Genomic DNA, 20,769 nt, shown 5'->3' on the forward strand with positions numbered 1-20,769 from the left:
TTTTAATTAAATCTTCCTGCAGTGCATAGTCTAGCACACAGAACAAAATATTCAAGTAGATATAATCTTTTTTCTTCTAAGAGTGAAGAATGCCTTATAAACCATTCATATGCAAATAGACACAGTGCTTACTGGTTTTGCCATCAGCTAGTCAGAGGAGTAGTAAAATCTAATTGAAAAACTATTCATATTGAAATATCCATTGTTTTATCTTTTTTTTCCCCTCTCTCTTTTCTTCCCCAATACGAATTGCAGGTCCTTTTTTGCTGCAGTGCTATCAGGTTGGAAGCCAGCCAAGCACAGCCATGTTTCATAGTGAAGAAAATGGGTCAAAAGGCATGGATCCCTTGGTGCTTATTGATGCCATAGCAATCTGCATGGCATATGAGGAGAAGGAACTCTGCAAAATAGGAGAAGTGGCTCTAGCAGTGATATTTGATGTTGCGAGCATTATCTTGGGTTCAAAGGAAAGGGTAATATATATATATATGTATATATATATAAAATGTATTTAAATGATCTAGTTTCAGCCAATGCAATTTTGCTTCTAAAATTTTGGAGGCTACCAGTGAGCTGAAAAAGCAAACTGATACATTTCTTTGTTTCCAGGCTTGTCAGCTTCCCTTGTTTTCGTACATTGTGGAACGTTTATGTGCCTGCTGTTATGAACAAGCTTGGTATGCTAAATTAGGAGGTGTTGTGTCAATTAAATTTCTTATGGAACGACTGCCACTAATTTGGGTCCTACAGAATCAGCAGACTTTCCTGAAGGCACTTCTCTTTGTTATGATGGATCTAACTGGAGAGGTATTTAATGAATGAATTTTACCAAATAGTATGGGGGAGACAAAATTTTGTTCTTAAATTCACACAGATTGAACTCTTGCTAATCTTAATTTTACTTAACTTCAGAATGTATCATATCGATAGTTATGAGTGAATTTGTCATTTTAACTTAAACCAAGACCTGAAGTTAGGAATGAGGTCTGTTTCTTTCCACATAACTTTGCCAAAGTTGTTGGAATTACACTTGCTTCTTTCAGAGTAGAAATGTACAGGTCACATTCAGATCAGTGAAAGAACATTAGATTCACTGTCACTTGCATGAAAAACACTGTTTTTTTTTCTTCTTTCTGTGTTTAGTTTGAAAGGTGTTCATCTTATCAAAAAGCTGTATGTAGTTATAGATACCTAGAGAATCGGCTGCTTGATCTTTTCTCAATTGTGAATCATATGGTGACAACATTGCTAAGGATTCCAGTGCTTGAGTTCGTTTATAAAGTTGTGTTGCGTTGCAGCTCATGGTTTTGGAATGATTGGTGGGAAGACTAGTTGAATATGTGTTCTGTTTAAGCTTTATATGTTTTCAGCTGTTTGCAGAGGATTCATCAAAATCAAATGCTAAGTTTGTTGATGACTAGTGTGTAGATTTGTGATCTTTGTTCTGTACTTATTTAATAAAAATAATCTATGCTACCTTAGGTTTCCAATGGAGCAGTTGCTATGGCAAAGACCACATTAGAACAGCTTTTGATTAGATGTGCAACTCCTTTAAAAGATGAAGAAAAAACAGAAGAAATCCTAGCAGCACAGGAAAAGTCTTTCCATCATGTAACACATGACCTTGTTCGAGAAGTAACCTCTCCAAACTCTACTGTGAGAAAACAGGCCATGCATTCGTTGCAGGTACTTGCACAGGTCACTGGAAAAAGTGTCACGGTGATTATGGAGCCACATAAAGAGGTAAGCAGAAATAATTCCTGAAAGTGAGTTCAAAGTTGTTTACCAGTTTGGCTTTGCAAAATGCTTTTCTGAGTACATTTTCCCACGTTAGTGAATTAAGTTCGTAGTGCTTTGATAGCATATGTTTGTCATTTGCTAGGTTTCATGTTCTAAAATACACTGTGGCTGGAGTACTGTAGAGATTCATGCAAGCTGTGCCTGACTACTTAGCCAGTATTTATAGTGTCTTCAGGTTGATTTACTTCCTGAAATTATGGTCTGCTCGTCTTACCACCAATCAGACGTAGGCTAGGCCAGGTAGATACTGCATTTTAAACCTCAGTTTCGTGTTATTCTCTAAATATGAGGCATATTGCTGTGCCTTTCCCTATCTAGAAAGAGACTATAAAGATCAAAGCTGATTGAAATAACTTTTTGCTAGATACTCCTTAAAGCTAATAGCATTCATTCTCTTGAAAGACAAGTAAACGTACATAAGCCCCAAGGACCACTGCAACATATGAAATTATAGATGTTGTAATTGTAGTTTGGGAACATGCAGAGAAGCCCCCTAATTGATATCTTATTTTGCTAAAGGTGTTTGTGGGGAAGAGTGAGAAGTTGGTGTAATGGAAAAAAAGCTTACATGAATGTTTTTGGTTTTTTTCTGATGTTTTAGGAGCTTAAAATATTCTTGTTTCTTGACTTGAACATTTGAAATGCTTAAGTCTATGAATTTCTTTGTTGTTTATAACATTATGTGAAGTTATTAAATATCATAGATGTATTCACAGAGAATATGTAATAATTACAGATACTGAGTTGTTTTGCTAACTGACTGTGAATTAAATTAGTTCAGAGAAATACTTTTCTTCTTGCTTAGTGACTTCTAAAGAGGTACATCTGGAGCAACAATAGCAAATGGGTAGAAACATGCAGCCATGGCTAATGATGTCATCTTAGTGGCTAGGTCTGTGGGGTCATTTGAATAGGCTGCTAATTCAGTAATCTGATTTACATTGTGTAGGTTCTCCAAGACATGGTTCCTCCTAAAAAACATTTACTTAGGCATCAACCTGCAAATGCCCAGATTGGCCTGATGGAGGGAAATACATTTTGCACAACACTGCAACCCCGATTGTTTACAATGGATCTAAATGTTGTGGAACACAAGGTTTTCTACACGGAGGTACTTTCTTTTTATGTTCTCATATTTGAATGTAGATACTTAAGTAGTGATGGTGTTAGAACTTTCATTGTTAAAAATACATATTTTCTCTGTGCATTTTAAACTTTCACCGAAATGTAAGAATTCACCTTTTGAAACGTGAAATGAGGTCTGCCTTTACCTACAACATAATAGCTCTGAGCTAAGCAGAATATTCTAATGTGTGTGAAATATATTAAATGAACTTTGGTGTTATACTCCTAGTCTAGTAGCCCTAACTTTCATATTTAGGTCTTATTTTATGCACAGTATATATATTACATAAATTGTTGTACCACCAAAACATAGATATTGTTTGTTAAGGTTTTTGAGTCCCTAACAGTTTCAGTAAAATCAGATATAAAACTAGTGTGTAGATTTAACTTGGAGAAACTGTCTAGTCCCTTGGTTTCCTAGCTGTCTTGTCCAAACATAAGTTCAGAAGGTCTTTGATACCAACAGTAATTGCAGTTAGCAAGGCAGGTATGGGGTATAGTTGTTAATGCAGAGGATCCTCTATTTTTTCGTTAAGACAAAATCAAAGCGCTGTAGATCAAAAAACGTCTGTAAAAGTGAGGGTGGTATATTGGTATTGTGAAGGTCTGAATCTTAATATTGAAAATACTCGCCTGCAAAGAGGAGAGCTCTGTAGGAGAGAATTGTCCCTCTGGGCAGTGACCCATGACCATTAGCATTACTGAAGACATTTTTGCCACATTTTTTCCCTATTAATCTCCTTCTGTTCTCTTACCCCTTTCCTCAAGATCTTCAGTGCTAATACTGCCATTCAGGAGGCGAGCTTTTCTATAGACCTACTTTTTTTATCACATGGGCAGCCTGTTTGCAAATAGACCAGCTAAGTATTGGCCAACAAAATGCAAAACGGCTAATTTTTGCCTGACTTTTCTCTGGTGGCAGTGCTAATGGGCTCTCTTGCCTCTGGCTAATCACCAGTTTTCATGGGAACTTACACCCTAATTTTGAGTAGAATTTTTGCCTGCTGGTGAAATTTGGACGTTGATTAATGTGTTTGCATAAACTTGGCTCTTTGAGGAAACAAGACTCAAAAGGTAACTGATAATACCATTTCAAACATGATTCACAATGCTATGCTAAAATGATTGTTTATTTTTTTTCCCTAGTTACTGAATTTGTGTGAGGCTGAAGATGCTGCCTTAATGAAACTACCTTGTTACAAAAGTCTTCCATCACTTGTACCTCTTCGGATTGCAGCCTTAAGTAAGTAAAACTTCCTAAATAAAATTTGATGTAGATAAGTGTCCTTGTGAGCAACGGGCAGTCGTCTTCCCAAGATCAGCAGAAAACTTGAGCGCTTGAAGACTGATGACTGCTCTCTAGACGTCACAGTTTAATGGAGAGAATAATGGGAAACTATTGCTGCTTTCTTAATGACTAGGATTTAGTTTCTGAAATGAACCCAAAATATTTTTAGACTAACTATGTTTTATAGCATTAGGAGAACTTTAGAACACTGTTAATAGAATTTCCATTCTTTTACAATTTTATGATGCCTGTTGCTTTTGGCAAAGCATACTATGCTTTAGCTGTCTGTAATTTAAGATGAAATAAAAGAAACTTGAAGAGAAGAAATGTAGAATTAGGGTTTTTTCCCCTCTCTTTTGAAATTGAGTTAACAAAGAGAATAAATTTACTTTGATATTTGCAGATGCTCTAGCTGCCTGCAATTACTTGCCTCAGTCGAGAGAGAAAATCATTGCTGCACTTTTCAAGGCGCTTAATTCAACAAATAATGAACTGCAGGAGGCAGGAGAAGCATGCATGAGAAAGGTTAGTGTATTAAAACAATTTTGCTTTTGAGGCCGTTTTTCTCTCTGCTTTACTTCCTTGTTACAAAGCTTCTTGGGAAAGTTCTCTACAGGAAATAATTGCTGCTTTGTTAAGTTTTTGTTAGTGACAGCAATATAATTAAGTTTCTGTCAGATGTGGTTTTTTGGGGGTTTGAACTTAGCCATAAAAATTTCTTCTGGTTGAAATTAAGCATTATAAGCTCTTGGACAAGGACCATGGTAAGTCTTTCAGTCTTTCTGTCTGTCCAGTCTTTCGGTCTTTCTGTTTGTCTGGTCTTTGTAAATGTATCTTCTTTTCTAAATAAACGGTGTCAGTCCTTGCCAGCAGTTTCGCAAATGTGCGTGCCCGGCTTTATTGTAAAAAGCTTTTTCTCATGTTTCTTCTTTGTTCCTAAAAGAAGTGGTAGAGACGCCATAGTTGGTTTTGGAAAAGTAAGCAATGCAGGAGAGTTACTCTGCATCACAGTATGGCAGTTACCTTAAGGAATAGGACTGTGGCTGTACTGTTTAAGGTCAGAATTAGTATCCTTACGTGGTGCTACACTACACTGTCTGTTCTGTGGATGCTAGGTTTTAGTGTGAAAAAAACTGGAAGGACAGGGAAAAGGATATTCTCTCATCATGATTTGTTGCCCGGTAGATACGCCTAATACCATCCTTCTAAATATAGAAAATGATAATAAAAATACTTAAAGCCTCTTTGTAATGATGTGTAGATTGGCTGGCATGTAACAGGGAATATAACTATAGTAATACTGTGGTTTATGTTTGTTTAGGCCATTGACTGATTAGAGGTCAGACATTGTCTTTTCATGTCACTCTGGTCTTGAAAGGGAGTGTACTTATTATTTATGGCTTGCTGCCAGTACAGTTGGGTTGAGAGGTAAGAGGGAGCAAATAAGGGTTGTTCTGACCTATGCATTTGGTATAAGACGTTCTGATCATTTTTTCCTGTGATAAAACCATGCCCACAGGATGTTTTGGTTATGACAGGAAATACTCTCTCTGGCTGCTTGCAGCCAGGTTCTCTTGACCTTTTATGTTACTCAGGATGCATGCAGATTGTAACATAGAAATTTGCTCTATTGCCTTCAGCCAGGTTCACAGTCGGTTCTTAATAAAGCGGTGTCTAAGTAGTTTGTCCATAGCTGTATATTTAATTTATAGCTGTGACAGTTTTTCAATCTCTGTAATTAAGATCTCCTACTTGATTATTTTATGGAATATCCTACTGTGTGTCAGAAATACTTAAGTGCTTCCCAAATCCATCTGGTCACTATATGTATTTCCAGCAATAAATATTGTTCAAGCTATTGAATTCTGAAAGTACAAAATAAAAGAAGGAAAATCAAGTTGGCAGAATTTATTTTAAGAAAGATGCTTGCACAAAAGTTGCTCCCCTCTCTGTCTGTATCTTAATCCTATACTCTCTTGCAGTTCTTGGAGGGAGCTACCATAGAAGTTGATCAAATTCATACACACATGAGACCATTGCTTATGATGTTGGGAGACTATCGAAGTCTGACACTGAATGTTGTGAATCGTCTGACATCTGTCACTAGACTTTTTCCAAACTCTTTTAATGATAAATTCTGTGATCAGATGATGGTAAGCCCATTCAAGTTTTCTTTAGCTCTTCCAGAAGAAATTTTCTGTTAGCTAATATTCGTATTGTTGAAAAGTCAAAGAACAACTTGGTAGTGATTCGATGTATATATTGGAAGTAAAAGATTTTTGTTTCACAATTAATAGAAAAAAAAATCTTTAGACATTTTGAGTTAATTTCTAAAGAGCTACTAAACCAGAAAGTTAAGAGAGAGATTCTTTTCTAGTGAAGACATACCTAGTTATACTAAGATTTGCTTGGACAAATTTATCTTAACCAAGGTGCTAGCAGCATAATACACTAAGGAAACCCTTGAAAATATGTTTTACTTCCTCATGGGCTAAGTCTGTTTTGGTGTTTTCTTGATCTATAAAATGGTGGAAGGTGTCGCCCTTCTTATTTGCAGTTTTTAAACTGTGTGTGTGAATTCTTTATCCTTTTGTCATGGATATTTAAATATTTGAATGCGTACATATCAAGCAAATCATTAAACAAGTGTAAGCCTATCAGACTTCAGATTTTTATGCCTTTTCATGTATGTACTCTTCTGACCGCTGCTTTCTTGAATATGGAGAGGACTTTTAGCAACAGTGAACTCTTCAATCTGAGGGAATGAAAATAACTAATCATTTTTCCCTTTGTTTACTTCAAACAATTATTTCTGCCTCTACTTCTTCTTTTCTTGCAGCATATGCTGTCACTTGCTAAAATGGAACAGTATAATTAGAAGAATAATACTAATTATCCTCTCTTTATAGCAACACCTGCGTAAATGGATGGAAGTTGTAGTTATTACACACAAAGGTGGACAACGGAGTGATGGAAATGTAAGTTAATGAATGCTTTTATGTGGGAAGACAAGAAATAAATAGTATTAATGTTTTGGAATTACAGAACTCATTCAGTTGTAAATGTTGTCATAACTGATTACATACTGATATTTTGTTACAAGCTAATGAACTTATATGTCTATTGAATATTTGTTACAAATCTTAGTAAGAGGAGCTTCTTATCTGCTGACAATGATTACTTTAAAGCCTGTTCTATACAGGTTGGTGTGGGAACAGTTCATTGATTTTTTTATTTTTTTTTCCTCAGGATTTTCTGCTTAGAAATCTGTTCTTCATTGGAATGGCTGATGAGCTCAGCAGCATAATCCCTCTTTTTTCACTAATATGTTTGATGTTCATAACATAGTCTTTTGAAAATTAGACTAATAATATAATCCCAGTTAATTTTAAATATACTTTATGAAAAACAAGTTCAATATTTACCAGTTGAGATCACATTAAAACCTCTCTCCCATGCACACTAATGGCCTCCATGTTGAACTATGGGAAGCTGATGAAGTTTCTTATAAACGGAAAATTATACAGCATAATGACAACACTGTGTGCTCTTAGCAATATGACACTGAAGGGAATTCCTGCTTCAGTGTTGTTTCATGTAGATTACCAGAAGTCCCATAATTCTATTAAGATTTTATTAATAACTTATATTAAGTGTTGAGATTTATTATTGCAACTAGGAAAAAATTGGGGGGAATTTTATTAATTTCTTTGTTTTTCAAATTAGAATGAAATTAGATTGGCTTTTTATTTCCCTCAAAACATGGAAATGGCTTAATGGCTTTTCATTACTCTTTCCTGTCATTGCAAAGAGAGCTTTTAAATCTGAATTTAATCATTGCTTTGTATTTGACCTAGATGTTCTCTAATGGAGTAGAATTTGTTTCTTATGTTTAAACTTAAAAACTCTGCATTTTTCAGTTTAACACATTTTAATCAGGTCAGAGTAGTTCTAAGGCCTTCATATTCTTTCAGGACTCAGTTTTCCTCAGACGTGATGATTACAGATATCTTGCAGATCTCTTTATAGCAACAGCCTTTCAAACCACAATGTGGCACCTCTAGAACAGTTTTTACTTGTCCCTACATCACACTTGATTGTGAATTTTTCTGCTTTTAATGTTTTCTGTTGATGTTTTCTATGTAGTTCTGTGTTTAGTCTCCTAAACCTGTAATTTTTTTTAGTGTTGGTTTAAAACCTACATATGTTGAGGGGGAGGTGCACACCAGACACTTGAGAAGGAATCTACTGTCACATCTTGAGGGAGGAGAGAAGTCTATGGAAACATTTTCAAATAGAACTGTGTGACTGCAAAGCTGATTGAAATATTACTTTTTTCCCCCCCGTTGTTGCTCTACAGTTTCCTTAAAAATAAAAACTCTAGGAAACCGAAGGAGGGCACAGTGTGTCTTTATATAATTGCTATGGCAGTCTGTGTTCATATGTCCGTATGTACAGTGTGCTATTGCTGTACTTGTATCTTCTAAATGTGGAAAAACTAGGATGGTGAAACTGGTGGTCAGAGTTACTGTAGCTGGCCTTTCACTTACTCTGATTTCTTCTTGACCATAGTGAGATTCCAAAATCTGAGGTATTCACTTAAAAGCACTGTTGGGGAGTGTTATTGGAGTTGGTTGCATCACTCTGAGTGAGTGGTTAGATCTAGGAGATGGTAAACACGCAGTGGAGAATGGAATTGGTCAGGAAAGCCTTATATTTGCTAGCTGAAACGGTACAGAGCACTGTTACAATAATTCTTTTGACCTAAAGAGTTTTCATCTTTTTCGAGAGGCACATTATGAAGGTGGCATTTGATGGTGATGCTGGTGTTGTTATGCAGTTCTCTAGCACAGTGCAGGTAGTGGCTAGTCAGCAAGGCTTCTTAATGAAACAGTTCAAAAGTCTATGGAATGAGTTTTCATATGTAAATAGCAATTCTAGACAAACTAAAAACTTCAGACATCTCAGTTAAAAATGCTGCATAATAATTAACAACTGTTGTAAAGACTTACATTGATCCCAGAATAACTAAGCTCTTTGTTCACCTAAATAATTTTATGACAGTCCTACTATGTTCCTGAACTGTGACTTGCCTGTTTAGATAAATGAACAAATTAAAACATAACTTATTAAGTGGTGATTAAGATCTAATTCATTGGTGCAATGAGCAAAATCTTTGATTTAAATCCCTTCTTCCTCTCTTCCCTGCTTCCCCAAGGAAAGACGTGTTTTTTAGGTTGTGTCTGGTAGTTGAAAAAACAAGCTTTGAAGAGGTGGTTGCTTCTGACTGTCCCTCTCATGAACATTGGCACCATGGTGGAAATTCTATTAGAAGGACTTTATGACTTGGTGGTTCAAGAATTGAAAGTGGTTTCATAATTGATGCTGGATAAATTTGTCTTTGAAGATGTTAAATATTGTTTTCCCTGACTTAATATTCTCTAGTATCTTTTTATTCAGTACAAATATTTGAGAAGCTCTGTCTAAACAATGTACAAGTAGAAAAAAGGATGCTTTTCATCCTAATTCTTAGGAGAGAGCAATTCAGAGCATGGGAGATACTCATTGTCTCTATTCTTTCAGTCTGAGATGAGAAAATAACCCTACTGAAGTCAGTTTCTGACTGCAACCTGAAGAACAGCATATACTGATTTGTTAATTTATTTGATATTTTTGTGGGCTTTTTCTTTTCATGCTGTGACTTCTGTTTTGGTTCAGCCTGCTGCGGAAGGGGTAGAGGTGAGAAACTCAGTGGAGGCACCAGGAAGTTCTTTGTTGTTGTGGTTTTTTGTTTGTTTTTAGTTTTTTCTTTTTTTTAAACTGTGATTTGTTAGTTTTATTGTTGTGTTTTGGGCAGAGTGCATTGTGCCTTTGAGTGCAGTGCTGTGAATTGTCTTCTGTTTGTCTGTGGCAGAGTTGTTTTGATAACATTGCTGTTAGGGATGTTAAGCATGTTTGTACTAGGAAGAGCAGGATTTCTAGTTTCTGTGAAGGCATAAGTGCTTTCAAAAGACTTTATACTTGTTCTCAGTCCTGAACTTCAATCCATGAGAGTAGTCTTGTGGGGGTTTGTCTAGGCAGATCATGTTAAAGGAGTGGGGCCTAATATTTTGTGTTTAAATTCAGTTAAGGAAGTGCAATGCACTTGCTCATATTCTTTTGTATACTGCATACTAGAAATGGGGTTTAGAGGGGTGATGAGAGTGGATGTTTTGTTTTGTTTTTCCCTTTTCTTACTGTGAAAATCCACACTCTGGTTAACTGAAATATAGTCCTCATTTAAATTACACAATGAAAGAAAAACACAAAATTATTTTAGACTTCAGAAGAATTTATTCTCTAGTGGGAGAACAGAGCTGACTTTTTTCTTTGAAGTAACCAGCTATTTGCAAGATATACTGAACAGTGCTGTGAGAAAGCTGTCTCTTTTTCTTCATGTCTAGTCTGGGGTTGTGGGTTGTATATGAGAAATTTGTTTAGAAAGGAAAGTCTCGTTTTTTGATGCATGAGCCACTTGGTGTAGTGCAGTGAGCACTCAGTAATGACCCCATCACCATTATCATTACACAGTGTTTAGCTCTTACCTGTAAAACACCACTATACTGACAAAGAAAATAAAATTAGACCATGATATTACAAGGGGGGGAAGGGCAGACTTCCACAACAGCAATTTTCTCCATACCTCATGGTAAGTAGATGCTGTGTATATGTTAACCCTTTGCATTTGGTTGCTCTCTATGCTAATATAGAGAGGATAAAAAAAGGTAGGATGCGTGATACTGTTTTTATGTATTTAGCTGGTAATATTAATTTAGTTGTGTTTCTTTTTACCTGTAGGAAATGAAGATTTGTTCAGCAATTATAAATTTATTCCATCTGATCCCAGCTGCCCCTCAGACTTTGGTTAAACCTCTGCTGGAAGTTGTTATGAAAACAGAACGAGCAATGTTAATTGAGGTAAAAGTGGAAGTTAACATTGCTGATATTTTTGCTTTATAGTATTTTTAAACATTAGTACATAATAATTATGATATTTTAATCATGGTGTGGGGACATTTGATGTAATAAATAAATAAATAAATATGCTCTTCAGGCCTTTTAGGAGGTGTTAACGTTTGTCTTAGACTCTTAAAAATGAAGTTTTGAAATTGTCAATAAATTCTCATCGTAGAAGTCCTGAACGTTTTGTATCTGCATAAATGCCAAATCAAATGTATTCTTCTGAGTGCTAGTAAATTAGTAGAAAATACTCTGTAGTCTGCATTTTTCATTTAAGCTTTATGACTCTTTCAGGCTGGCAGTCCATTCAGGGAACCACTGATAAAATTTTTGACACGTCATCCATCCCAGACTGTGGAGCTGTTCATGATGGAAGCCACTTTAAATGATCCACAGTGGAGCAGAATGTTTATGGTAAGCTGTGTGGAGAAGGGAGCAGGAAAAAGCCCTCATCTTCACAAATCTGATGAACAAAAAGTTTTTAATCTTTTCCATCTTTTTTTCCCTGTATGACCTTGTAGTCTGTAATCATGGTCTTACTCTGACTGTAGGGTGCCTATTCTGTTTTGTAATTGTTTGTCCTGAGATGTTTTTTATTTTTTTTATACCTTTCCAGATCATGTAGGATTATTACTGAAGTTGTAGAGGTTATTTTTATATATGTGAAATATAACCTCTGCAACTTTAGTGAGGAATATAAAACCTACAGGGTGATATAGCCTTTTGGTATTTTTGTTTTTAAAAGTTGTTATTAAAATTATTTCTTCCCCTTCTTCAGAGTTTCTTAAAACATAAAGATGCCAAACCTCTACGAGATGTACTAGCAGCTAATCCTAACCGATTTATCACTCTGCTGTTACCTGTTGGTACCCAAGCAGCCGTTAGACCTGGTTCTCCAAGCACTACCACAATGCGTCTCGATCTTCAGTTTCAGGCTATCAAGGTATTCATTTATTCTTGTTTGTCTCTGCACTAGGTAGTTAAAACCTCTTTAGCTACAGGCCTGTTACATACAGGCTTTCAAGTGTGTGTGTATGTATTACAGCTCGTAGAAAAACATTTGTAAAAATGTAAAGTGTTTGTAGTCAGTCACTCTAGGAAGGGAAGAGACTCAAATGAACTATACTTTTTTTAATCAAGTAAGATACAAGAGGAAAACATGGCAACAACCTTTTTTAAAAAAAACAGAAATTCCTTTAAAAATTGATCTAAACTAGTTTTCATTTGACTCCCTTTTTTTTAAATATTTTAGAACTCTTAATTGCCCTTAAAGAAGTGCTTTTATATTATTGTTTCTATTGACAGATCTACTGCATGTTGACTGTGCATTTGTCTTGTTTTCCTTTTGACAGATCATAAGTATTATTGTTAAGAATGATGAATGTTGGTTAGCAAATCAACATTCCTTGGTGAATCAGCTGAAACGTGTATGGGTGAGTGAAGCTTTTCAGGAGAGACATCGTAAGGAGAATATGGCTGCGACAAATTGGAAAGAACCTAAGCTATTAGCGTATTGCTTACTGAATTACTGCAAGTACGTAAAAACATTTATTTTCTATAGCTTGCGTACTTTTTTTTTTTAAATTTTGAAAATACTGTAAAGGTATACAGGGGTACTAAAAAGGGTTTGCACTTATTGAAGAGAAAGTTTAGTATGTTTCATAATACTGACATTAGCTCTAAACCCATGCCTCTAGTACTGCCTGCTGTTGGCTCTCTGCTCATTTAAAACCAAGATTAGTTTCTTCATCAAGTCATCAGCATAGTAGTTTGGTTGGGTATTTTTTCACAGAAGCTTTTTATGTTATGTGTTTTTACAGAAGGAATTATGGTGATATAGAGTTGCTCTTCCAGTTGCTTCGGGCTTTCACGGGTCGATTTCTCTGCAATATGACTTTCTTAAAGGAATACATGGAAGAAGAGATCCCTAAAAACTACAGTATTCCCCAAAAACGAGCGTTGTTCTTCCGGTTTGTAGACTTCAATGACCCAAACTTTGGAGATGAGCTGAAAGCCAAGGTAACTAAAGCAATTAAATCAAAGCAGCCTGGTATTTAGGTTTAATTTTCTTCTTGGGAACTAGGGCAACAAAACTCTCTTACTTAAATGTCAACGAGTTTGATAATTGGCAGAGCCATTTAGGTGAAAATATCATACCTGAAGAAGAGCGATAATAAACAGAGACAGCAATTCATCTTGCTTTCAGTGCTGACTACTTTAGTTTACACTTTCTAAGAATCTTTGCCCTTGGAAGGGGGAAATGGGGGGGGTGGGAAATCTGTGTGTATCTGTTTCTTAAGGTTTTATTTATAGCTTCCTTTCGTAATGCAGTGAGTGCGTCTAACATGCAGGTTTGCATGTGAAATTACTTGAATGTTGACTGCCATTAGAAGAATCCGATAGTTGAGTATAACTGTGTTCTTGTTTATATTCTGTAGGTGTTGCAACATATCCTGAATCCTGCCTTCTTGTACAGTTTTGAAAAGGGAGAGGGTGAACAGCTGTTGGGACCCCCAAACCCAGAAGGAGATAACCCAGAAAGCATCACCAGCGTTTTTATAACAAAGGTAACAGTCCTTGTTTACATTAAAGCATTGAAAAGTAAACCAAAAAGTTGTTCCTCTCATTTGGCTTTTCAATCCTGATTTGAATTAGCTGTGCTATTTCTAAATACTATGACCAGTTGTTATATCAAATCACATCATAACTTTGAACTGTTGTGAGATCCATGAGTCATCAGTAGGATTGGACTACAATTTTTGGTTTATGATATCTCTTTAACTTGAATGTCTGTCTTTGGGATTACAGCCATATAAGGCCTATTTCTAGTCTCTTTCACAAGCAAAGCTCACCATGACTGAACATTGTTATCTTTGTCATTCATTTCGGTTTCATTGAACCAGTTAGCGGTTATAAAGCAGATGATGTTGAAGATGAGGGTTGGTTTTTTAAATTTTTTTTTAATAGGTTAGCACTTTGGAAGTTCCTAGATGTGCTCATTATTTAAAAGTTGCCACCTCAGGAGGTTGTTTTGTGGGTACTAAACTGAATCAAAAATGTGGTTATAGTTACTAGTCTTAAAAAAATACTCAAAAAGCAAAAAAAACTAGGACTTTGCTTTTATAGATAATAAAGTTGGGTTTTTTGTTTTGTTCTGTTTTTTCTCACCTTCCTCCTCTCCTCTTTGATCATCCCTGGGACTAGGTACTTGATCCGGAAAAACAGGCTGATATGCTGGATTCTCTCAGGATATATCTCTTGCAGTTTGCCACGCTTCTGGTTGAGCACGCTCCACATCACATTCATGACAATAACAAAAACCGGAACAGCAAACTACGACGCCTAATGACATTTGCTTGGCCTTGCCTCTTGTCCAAGGCATGTGTGGACCCAGCATGCAAATACAGTGGACATTTGCTTTTGGCACACATCATTGCAAAATTTGCCATACATAAGAAGATAGTTCTGCAGGTATTGACTATGGGCATGTATTCATACATTTAAGGGATGTTGATAAGTTCTGTAGTGTGCTTTCTTTTATTTTAAAATGCAGAGTAGAGGGTGCACAGTAGTTTTGGATACTTAGTATACAAGGAACAGTTAAATTCATATGCAACAAACAAATACAGAAGCAGGAAGCCGAATATTAATATAAATTTATTTGGGGATAGGAAAGTATAGAAAGAAGTTTGAAGATAAGTGAAAACAGAGAGGGTAAATGGGACAATGAAAAGTCCTTTTGGTTAAATTAACAAAATTGGTAATGTTTCTTCATTTAAAAGAGACAGACATTTCAGCTGAGACAGAATGTGGGGACCAAAGGAAAACTTCAAATTGGACAGTGGAGAGGGAGGAAGAAAAAGGGAATGTAAGGGAGGTAGAAGTATACGCTGTATACATCTGATGAAGTATCATCATATATTTACCAAATTACGGGCCTTTAGGAAAAAATCATGTTGTTGAGAAAACGTATGTTGTAGTTTCTCTTACTTTTATAAATGCTTTCTATTTATAAATATGTATAATATTAATGTTGATCAGAAACTTTGCTGTTTAGGTTTTTCACAGTCTTCTAAAAGCTCATGCGATGGAGGCCCGAGCTATTGTCAGGCAAGCGATGGCTATTCTGACTCCAGCTGTGCCTGCTCGCATGGAGGATGGACATCAGATGCTGACTCACTGGACGCGAAAAATCATTGTGGAAGAGGGTCATACAGTTCCCCAACTAGTACATATTTTGCACCTGATAGTACAACATTTCAAGGTACTTGTGCCAGTTATTCTGGTAGTCTATCTCAGATACCAAGGAGGTAAACTGCAGTTTGATTAGGAAATAACATAATCTGATTTATATGGTTTAGCTTCAAAAGGCATCAGCTGTCTGCAAAGGTATTTATTTAAAACTGAAAACAGCTATTAAAATTAAATAGCAAACCACTTATTAAGCTTTATCATGATTGAAGTTAGAACTCAAAATGTTAAGTGAAAGTCTGCAAGATTAATTCATTGCACGTGCATTACCAGTGCTCTTTAACAGAGCTGTGAAGATTCTTTAAGAGTTGTTAAAAAAAAGTGCAGAACCATATTCTTTTCTGTCCTCCAGTAATCCTTGATTGTTTGACTTTGTATATTCTGTGGAGTTAACTAGGTAACTTTTATCTCCAGCTCATATATGTTGGGAAACATTAAACAAATGGAGGAATGCTGCAGAATGTCAATATAGGAGCATTTTTGAAAACACGTATTAAAATATGATCCAAAGTGACAGCTAGCTAATATGCATTTAAGTCACTTTTCAGGAATCGATGCCTCAGTGCTTTTTGAAAAAATATCTGAGTGTGTTCAAATGTGAGTTGTAGCTCTCTCAAAGGATTGGCAAAAACTGGAATGATTGGTCCTTGAGAAAAATCATGTATCTTCAAAAGAACATCTTCATCTGGGTTCATGAAATCAATAGTCACTATTGAAAATTGTAGCCAAAATTTTATTTTCAAAGCACCAGTTACTCTTCTGGATTGCAAAATTTGAACATGGTCCAGATTTAGCAAACTTTGGGATTAAAGACTGTTTTACCGTTTTGCTTTATTTCGGCTCTGTAGTTGTGTAGAATTTTATTGGTTAATGGCTAACATGACTGTGAAACCATCTTTTCAGGTTTATTATCCAGTGAGACATCACTTGGTTCAGCATATGGTTAGTGCCATGCAGAGACTGGGCTTCACTCCCAGTGTTACAATAGAGCAAAGAAAATTAGCTGTGGATCTTGCTGAAGTAGTTATTAAATGGGAGTTGCAAAGAATTAAAGACCAGCAGGTAGGAAGGCTAAATAAACTGGTAAAGATTGAACTGTTACACAGTTAAATGCTTTTTTAACATGCACATTGCTGATATTTCAGCCAGATTCAGATATGGATTCAAGTGCGAGTGGAGAAGGAGCAAGTTCTGCCTCATCTGCTGTTAAAAGAGGATTGTCTGTTGATTCTGGCCAAGAAGTAAAACGATTCAGGACAGCTACAGGAGCTATAAGTGCTGTAAGAAAAATTCAGGTTTTGTTCAGAGACTCTGAAATTATAACCTGCAATTTAGTTTACTTGTTTTTTCCACATAACTCAAAACTCCCTGATTTGAAGATTATACTTTTAGAAAATATTTTAAATCTCTTCTGCTTGTTGTTTTCCTTCTTCAATGTTGCTTATGGTTTTTGTGTTTTGTATGTGTGCAGGTATTTGGACGTAGCCAGTCCTTGCCAGGAGCTGATGCACTTCTTTCCAAGCCGATTGACAAGCAGCATACAGATACAGTCGTGAATTTCTTGATTAGAATTGCTTGCCAGGTAGTATGTTTATTCTGATATGCAAATACCAATGTGGCATTAGTAGCCAAAACCGTAAACCCCTCTTTTCATAGGAGTCCTCTTATGCTTGGATTACTCTAGTGTTTGTATACTTTCTTTTGCTGAAAGGTTAGAAACTTTAATGAAAAATTGTACAAACAGTAAAATGTTTTTATTTTAAGGAGGAAAGAAATTGATAACCAGTTTCTGCATGTTTTTCATTTCACAAATGATGGATATTATACATGAGAGGTATGCTTTAGCTTCTTACTGTTGGCATGGTAAGTTTATAGCTTGATGCAGGGAGCATGCACTTTGAAATTAAAACTTTAAATGTGAACGGTTGCAATCCAGATTTTGAAATTGAAAGTCTCTATTTTACTGTGCTGTTGATCACTTCTAGCATTTTGTTTCTTCTTTACTTTCTCTTTTCAAGCGAGTACTATATCAGGAGTGACATGATTGAAATAAACGTGACTCGTAGAATTTGGCTGGAGCCAAGCAAAGACTTCAAAAAGTTCCTATAGTGTTTTTTCTTAATTCATTTATATATTTGCCTGATGCTGCAAAGTATGCTTGTTCTATTGCCTAGATTAAATGGCAAGAACATTTTACTCAAACAATGAAGAATATTTAGAGAGTTTAACAGGGAAAGACTATGTCAATTATGTATCTAAGGATAACGATTGTAATTGTATTTTCAAGATCAAATACGTGGAATTACTTCTTTTCATGCAGCATGTAGAACTAAAGCTTTTCACCAGATTTTTTTAAGAATTAACTTTTCTAGAGTGGGGAAAATTAGCTGAGTGTAGCTCAAAGCTGACAAACTTTGTGGCTTCTGCTTCTGCAGCAGAGTCAGCTGGTAAGTAACATGGGATTTTATACACCACAGTCCATTGCACAGAACAGACGTGCTCTTGAAGTATAAAGATGAATTGAGTAAAGGGCTACGTATGTTTATGGATACCTTGCAAACAGAAAAGATTAACCATCTTGAGCATTTTCAGAGTTGTAGTAGTAACGTATGGGATTAAACTTTTTTTAATATACCTTTGATGGGAGATTTGGGTAATTAGCTAGCAGTTTAGACACCAGTTCTGATGTTTGCTATTAGTTGTCAGCTTTTTATGCAGTTAAATACTCCGTGACTGTACTGGTAAAACTACTTAAGCTCATCCATTTCATAAATAAGAAATTATATGCTTGCTTGGAATGCATAATAAATTAATGAGTTGGTTACAAAAGTGTGTCATTTTGTTAACTCTGATTAATTGCTAGGTAAATGACAACTCAAACACTGCTGGATCTCCTGGGGAATTGCTGTCTCGCCGCTGTGTCAACCTTCTGAAAACAGCTTTACGACCAGACATGTGGCCAAAATCAGAACTGAAGTTGCAGTGGTTTGATAAGCTGCTAATGACTGTGGTAGGTAACATTCTAGTCCTGTAGGTCTTTAGGTTTCCCTAGCACATATTTGATTGAATACTAACGATATCTGGATACTGATTTTTACAGTCTTAATATTTTCTTCTTTGTAGTGAAATACATAAATTGTTAAATATCTGAATTGCATTAGTGGTTATAATTTGTATAGCTGCAGTACTTACAAATATTAAAATAGACTTAGGAGCAGGTTTAGTAACTTCCTATATGACTTTGATTTTGAAATAGGTTGTAGTTTGCTTGTTTGGATTTCCTATTTGTTGGTGTGGGTTTTTTTTTGTTGTTAGTAGAAGTTTTACAAATTGATTTTATTGGTTTCTAGTTTTCTGACTACATTATGGTAACATGGAGTTCACTGAAAGGCTAGCTTCCTGTATTTGATGATACAACATATTTTGTGTATCATCTGTATGCTATTTGTATGTTTTTTGCCATATAATAAGTTTTTCTACACCTGTTGTATTTGTATCATACTATCTAACAGACTAGCAACTCTTACTGTGTTAAATTTTTAGGAGCTCTCTTGATGTCACTTGTCTGTTTCTTTGAATAAAGGTGTAATATATCCTACTTTTGGAAACTTTAAAATGTCTAAGATTACATGAAAATTCACTGTGGCCCATTTTTTCCGAATGTTGATCTAAATGTGCTATACTTCCATAATGCTCTTGTCTTTATGGAGATAGTCCTTGAAAGGGCAAGTATCGGCTTTCATCTTTCTCTCCTTCTGTTGGAGGAGTTTTTGATGTGGCTCCGTTTGTTTTGGGTTTACAAGCATTGATAGTGCTCCAGGGAGCTAATGTTTGTTGCTTTACTCATCTTTTCCCAAGTAGTGTGCAACCTGAGTGAAAATTGCCATTAAAATTCATGTTTTTTTTTCCTGTTGATGGCATTTGATAGCCTACAACAGGAAGAACTGCAGTCAATTCCAACCATTGTTGCACAAGGATTACCTCCTACTCATCTTCCTCACTTACACCTCACTTAAACAATTGCAAAGGTATTTAAGTGCCAAGTGATGGCGGCTGTGCAGTAACAGCAGTATGACTTCAGGAAAATCATGACTTTAAGTGATTCCTCTGCACTGAAGACAGAGGAAGTTGTGAGTGTCTACGTGCTGGCTGCTGAAGAGGAGCTGCGTGTTACGTACAGACCATTGTTGCCCTTCTTTTCTGGAACAGAGGGGAAGATTGTGGAGGTGTAAAAATAACTTTAGAGAGTGCAATTCAGAGAGTTCGTATGCTTCCAGAACGTGAACTGCTATCTTTTCCTTCTGCCTTTCAGTTAAGCCTTTCAGTTTATCATCTTTGATGAATTTGAGGAAGGTGGACAAAGTGCACCGCATCTAAGAGCGAACCAAAATCAAAACCTAGCCCACTCCACTTTTCCTTCCCCCACCTCAAAACAAACGAACCATACCACCCCTCAGGCCTGAAGAAGGTGGATGTGGTTGATGTTTACTTAATACAAGGATACAAGCCCTCTGGAACAGGAATTTTGTATCTTTATTTTGTGCTATGTGGCATCAGTTATTCAGGAGGTTCAGAAAAAAGAATAAAGCTTCTGCAGCAAACGGACTAAATTGCTATCTTAATGATCATTTTGTAGGTTTACAAAGACATGTCTAGGAATATTTTATTTCCTTTTTTTGTTCTTTAGTTCCACATATACCCTTTTCTAACCTTTAAGCTATAACATTGTAAAATGCTGTTTTAGCTCTTCACTGAAGGCCTGTCTCTGAAAGATGTTGACAAAAAGATAAATTATCCTCTGTCAAAAGCATTTCTAATCAGCAAGGTTGCGGGCAACTTTCAAAACTGAGGACCACAAAAAACATCAGAAGGAACATACTGTAAATGCTTCAGTAACACTTTTATGGTTAAAGATTTTATAGCGCCTTGTATTTTACAGTTCTATATTGCATGACTTATCCAAAAGATTGACGTTGAAACATCACTAGTGTAGAAACCTCAACTTTATTACATGTTTTCAACAGATTTGATCTGGACTTACTAATCTGTGTAATACTTGTGTGACTTCCCCCACTCACTGCATTTTTGTATGTGTTCTCTTTAGGAACAACCCAATCAGGCCAACTTTGCCAATATTTGCACTGGCTTAGAGGTCTTAAGTTTCCTGTTAACTGTACTGCAGCCCCCTGCTATCCTTAGCAGCTTCAAACCCCTGCAACGAGGCGTAGCAGCTTGCATGACTTGTGGAAACACCAAGGTTTTGAGAGCAGTCCACAGTTTGCTTTCTCGCTTGATGGGTATTTTCC

General features: G+C 36.0%; 1 protein-coding gene across 1 annotated transcript in view; it reads left to right on the forward strand.

The window, feature by feature from the left end:
- TRRAP (transformation/transcription domain-associated protein) overlaps nucleotides 1–20,769 on the forward strand; it is a 101,664-nt gene that overhangs the window by 28,278 nt on the left and 52,617 nt on the right. Inside the window, 21 exon segments of the mRNA XM_009320003.1 lie at nucleotides 256–473; nucleotides 610–807; nucleotides 1,483–1,743; nucleotides 2,750–2,911; nucleotides 4,072–4,168; nucleotides 4,617–4,738; nucleotides 6,196–6,366; nucleotides 7,123–7,191; nucleotides 11,051–11,170; nucleotides 11,507–11,626; nucleotides 11,991–12,155; nucleotides 12,565–12,746; nucleotides 13,033–13,231; nucleotides 13,651–13,779; nucleotides 14,417–14,683; nucleotides 15,270–15,476; nucleotides 16,367–16,525; nucleotides 16,609–16,743; nucleotides 16,935–17,045; nucleotides 18,327–18,473; nucleotides 20,568–20,769. The exon segment at nucleotides 20,568–20,769 is cut by the window's right edge and continues 12 nt beyond it. Coding sequence (XP_009318278.1) covers nucleotides 256–473; nucleotides 610–807; nucleotides 1,483–1,743; nucleotides 2,750–2,911; nucleotides 4,072–4,168; nucleotides 4,617–4,738; nucleotides 6,196–6,366; nucleotides 7,123–7,191; nucleotides 11,051–11,170; nucleotides 11,507–11,626; nucleotides 11,991–12,155; nucleotides 12,565–12,746; nucleotides 13,033–13,231; nucleotides 13,651–13,779; nucleotides 14,417–14,683; nucleotides 15,270–15,476; nucleotides 16,367–16,525; nucleotides 16,609–16,743; nucleotides 16,935–17,045; nucleotides 18,327–18,473; nucleotides 20,568–20,769 — 3,441 coding nt within the window.

This window comes from Pygoscelis adeliae, unplaced genomic scaffold (assembly GCF_000699105.1).
Source record: "Pygoscelis adeliae isolate BGI_AS28 unplaced genomic scaffold, ASM69910v1 Scaffold242, whole genome shotgun sequence".
Lineage (NCBI taxonomy): Eukaryota > Metazoa > Chordata > Aves > Sphenisciformes > Spheniscidae > Pygoscelis > Pygoscelis adeliae.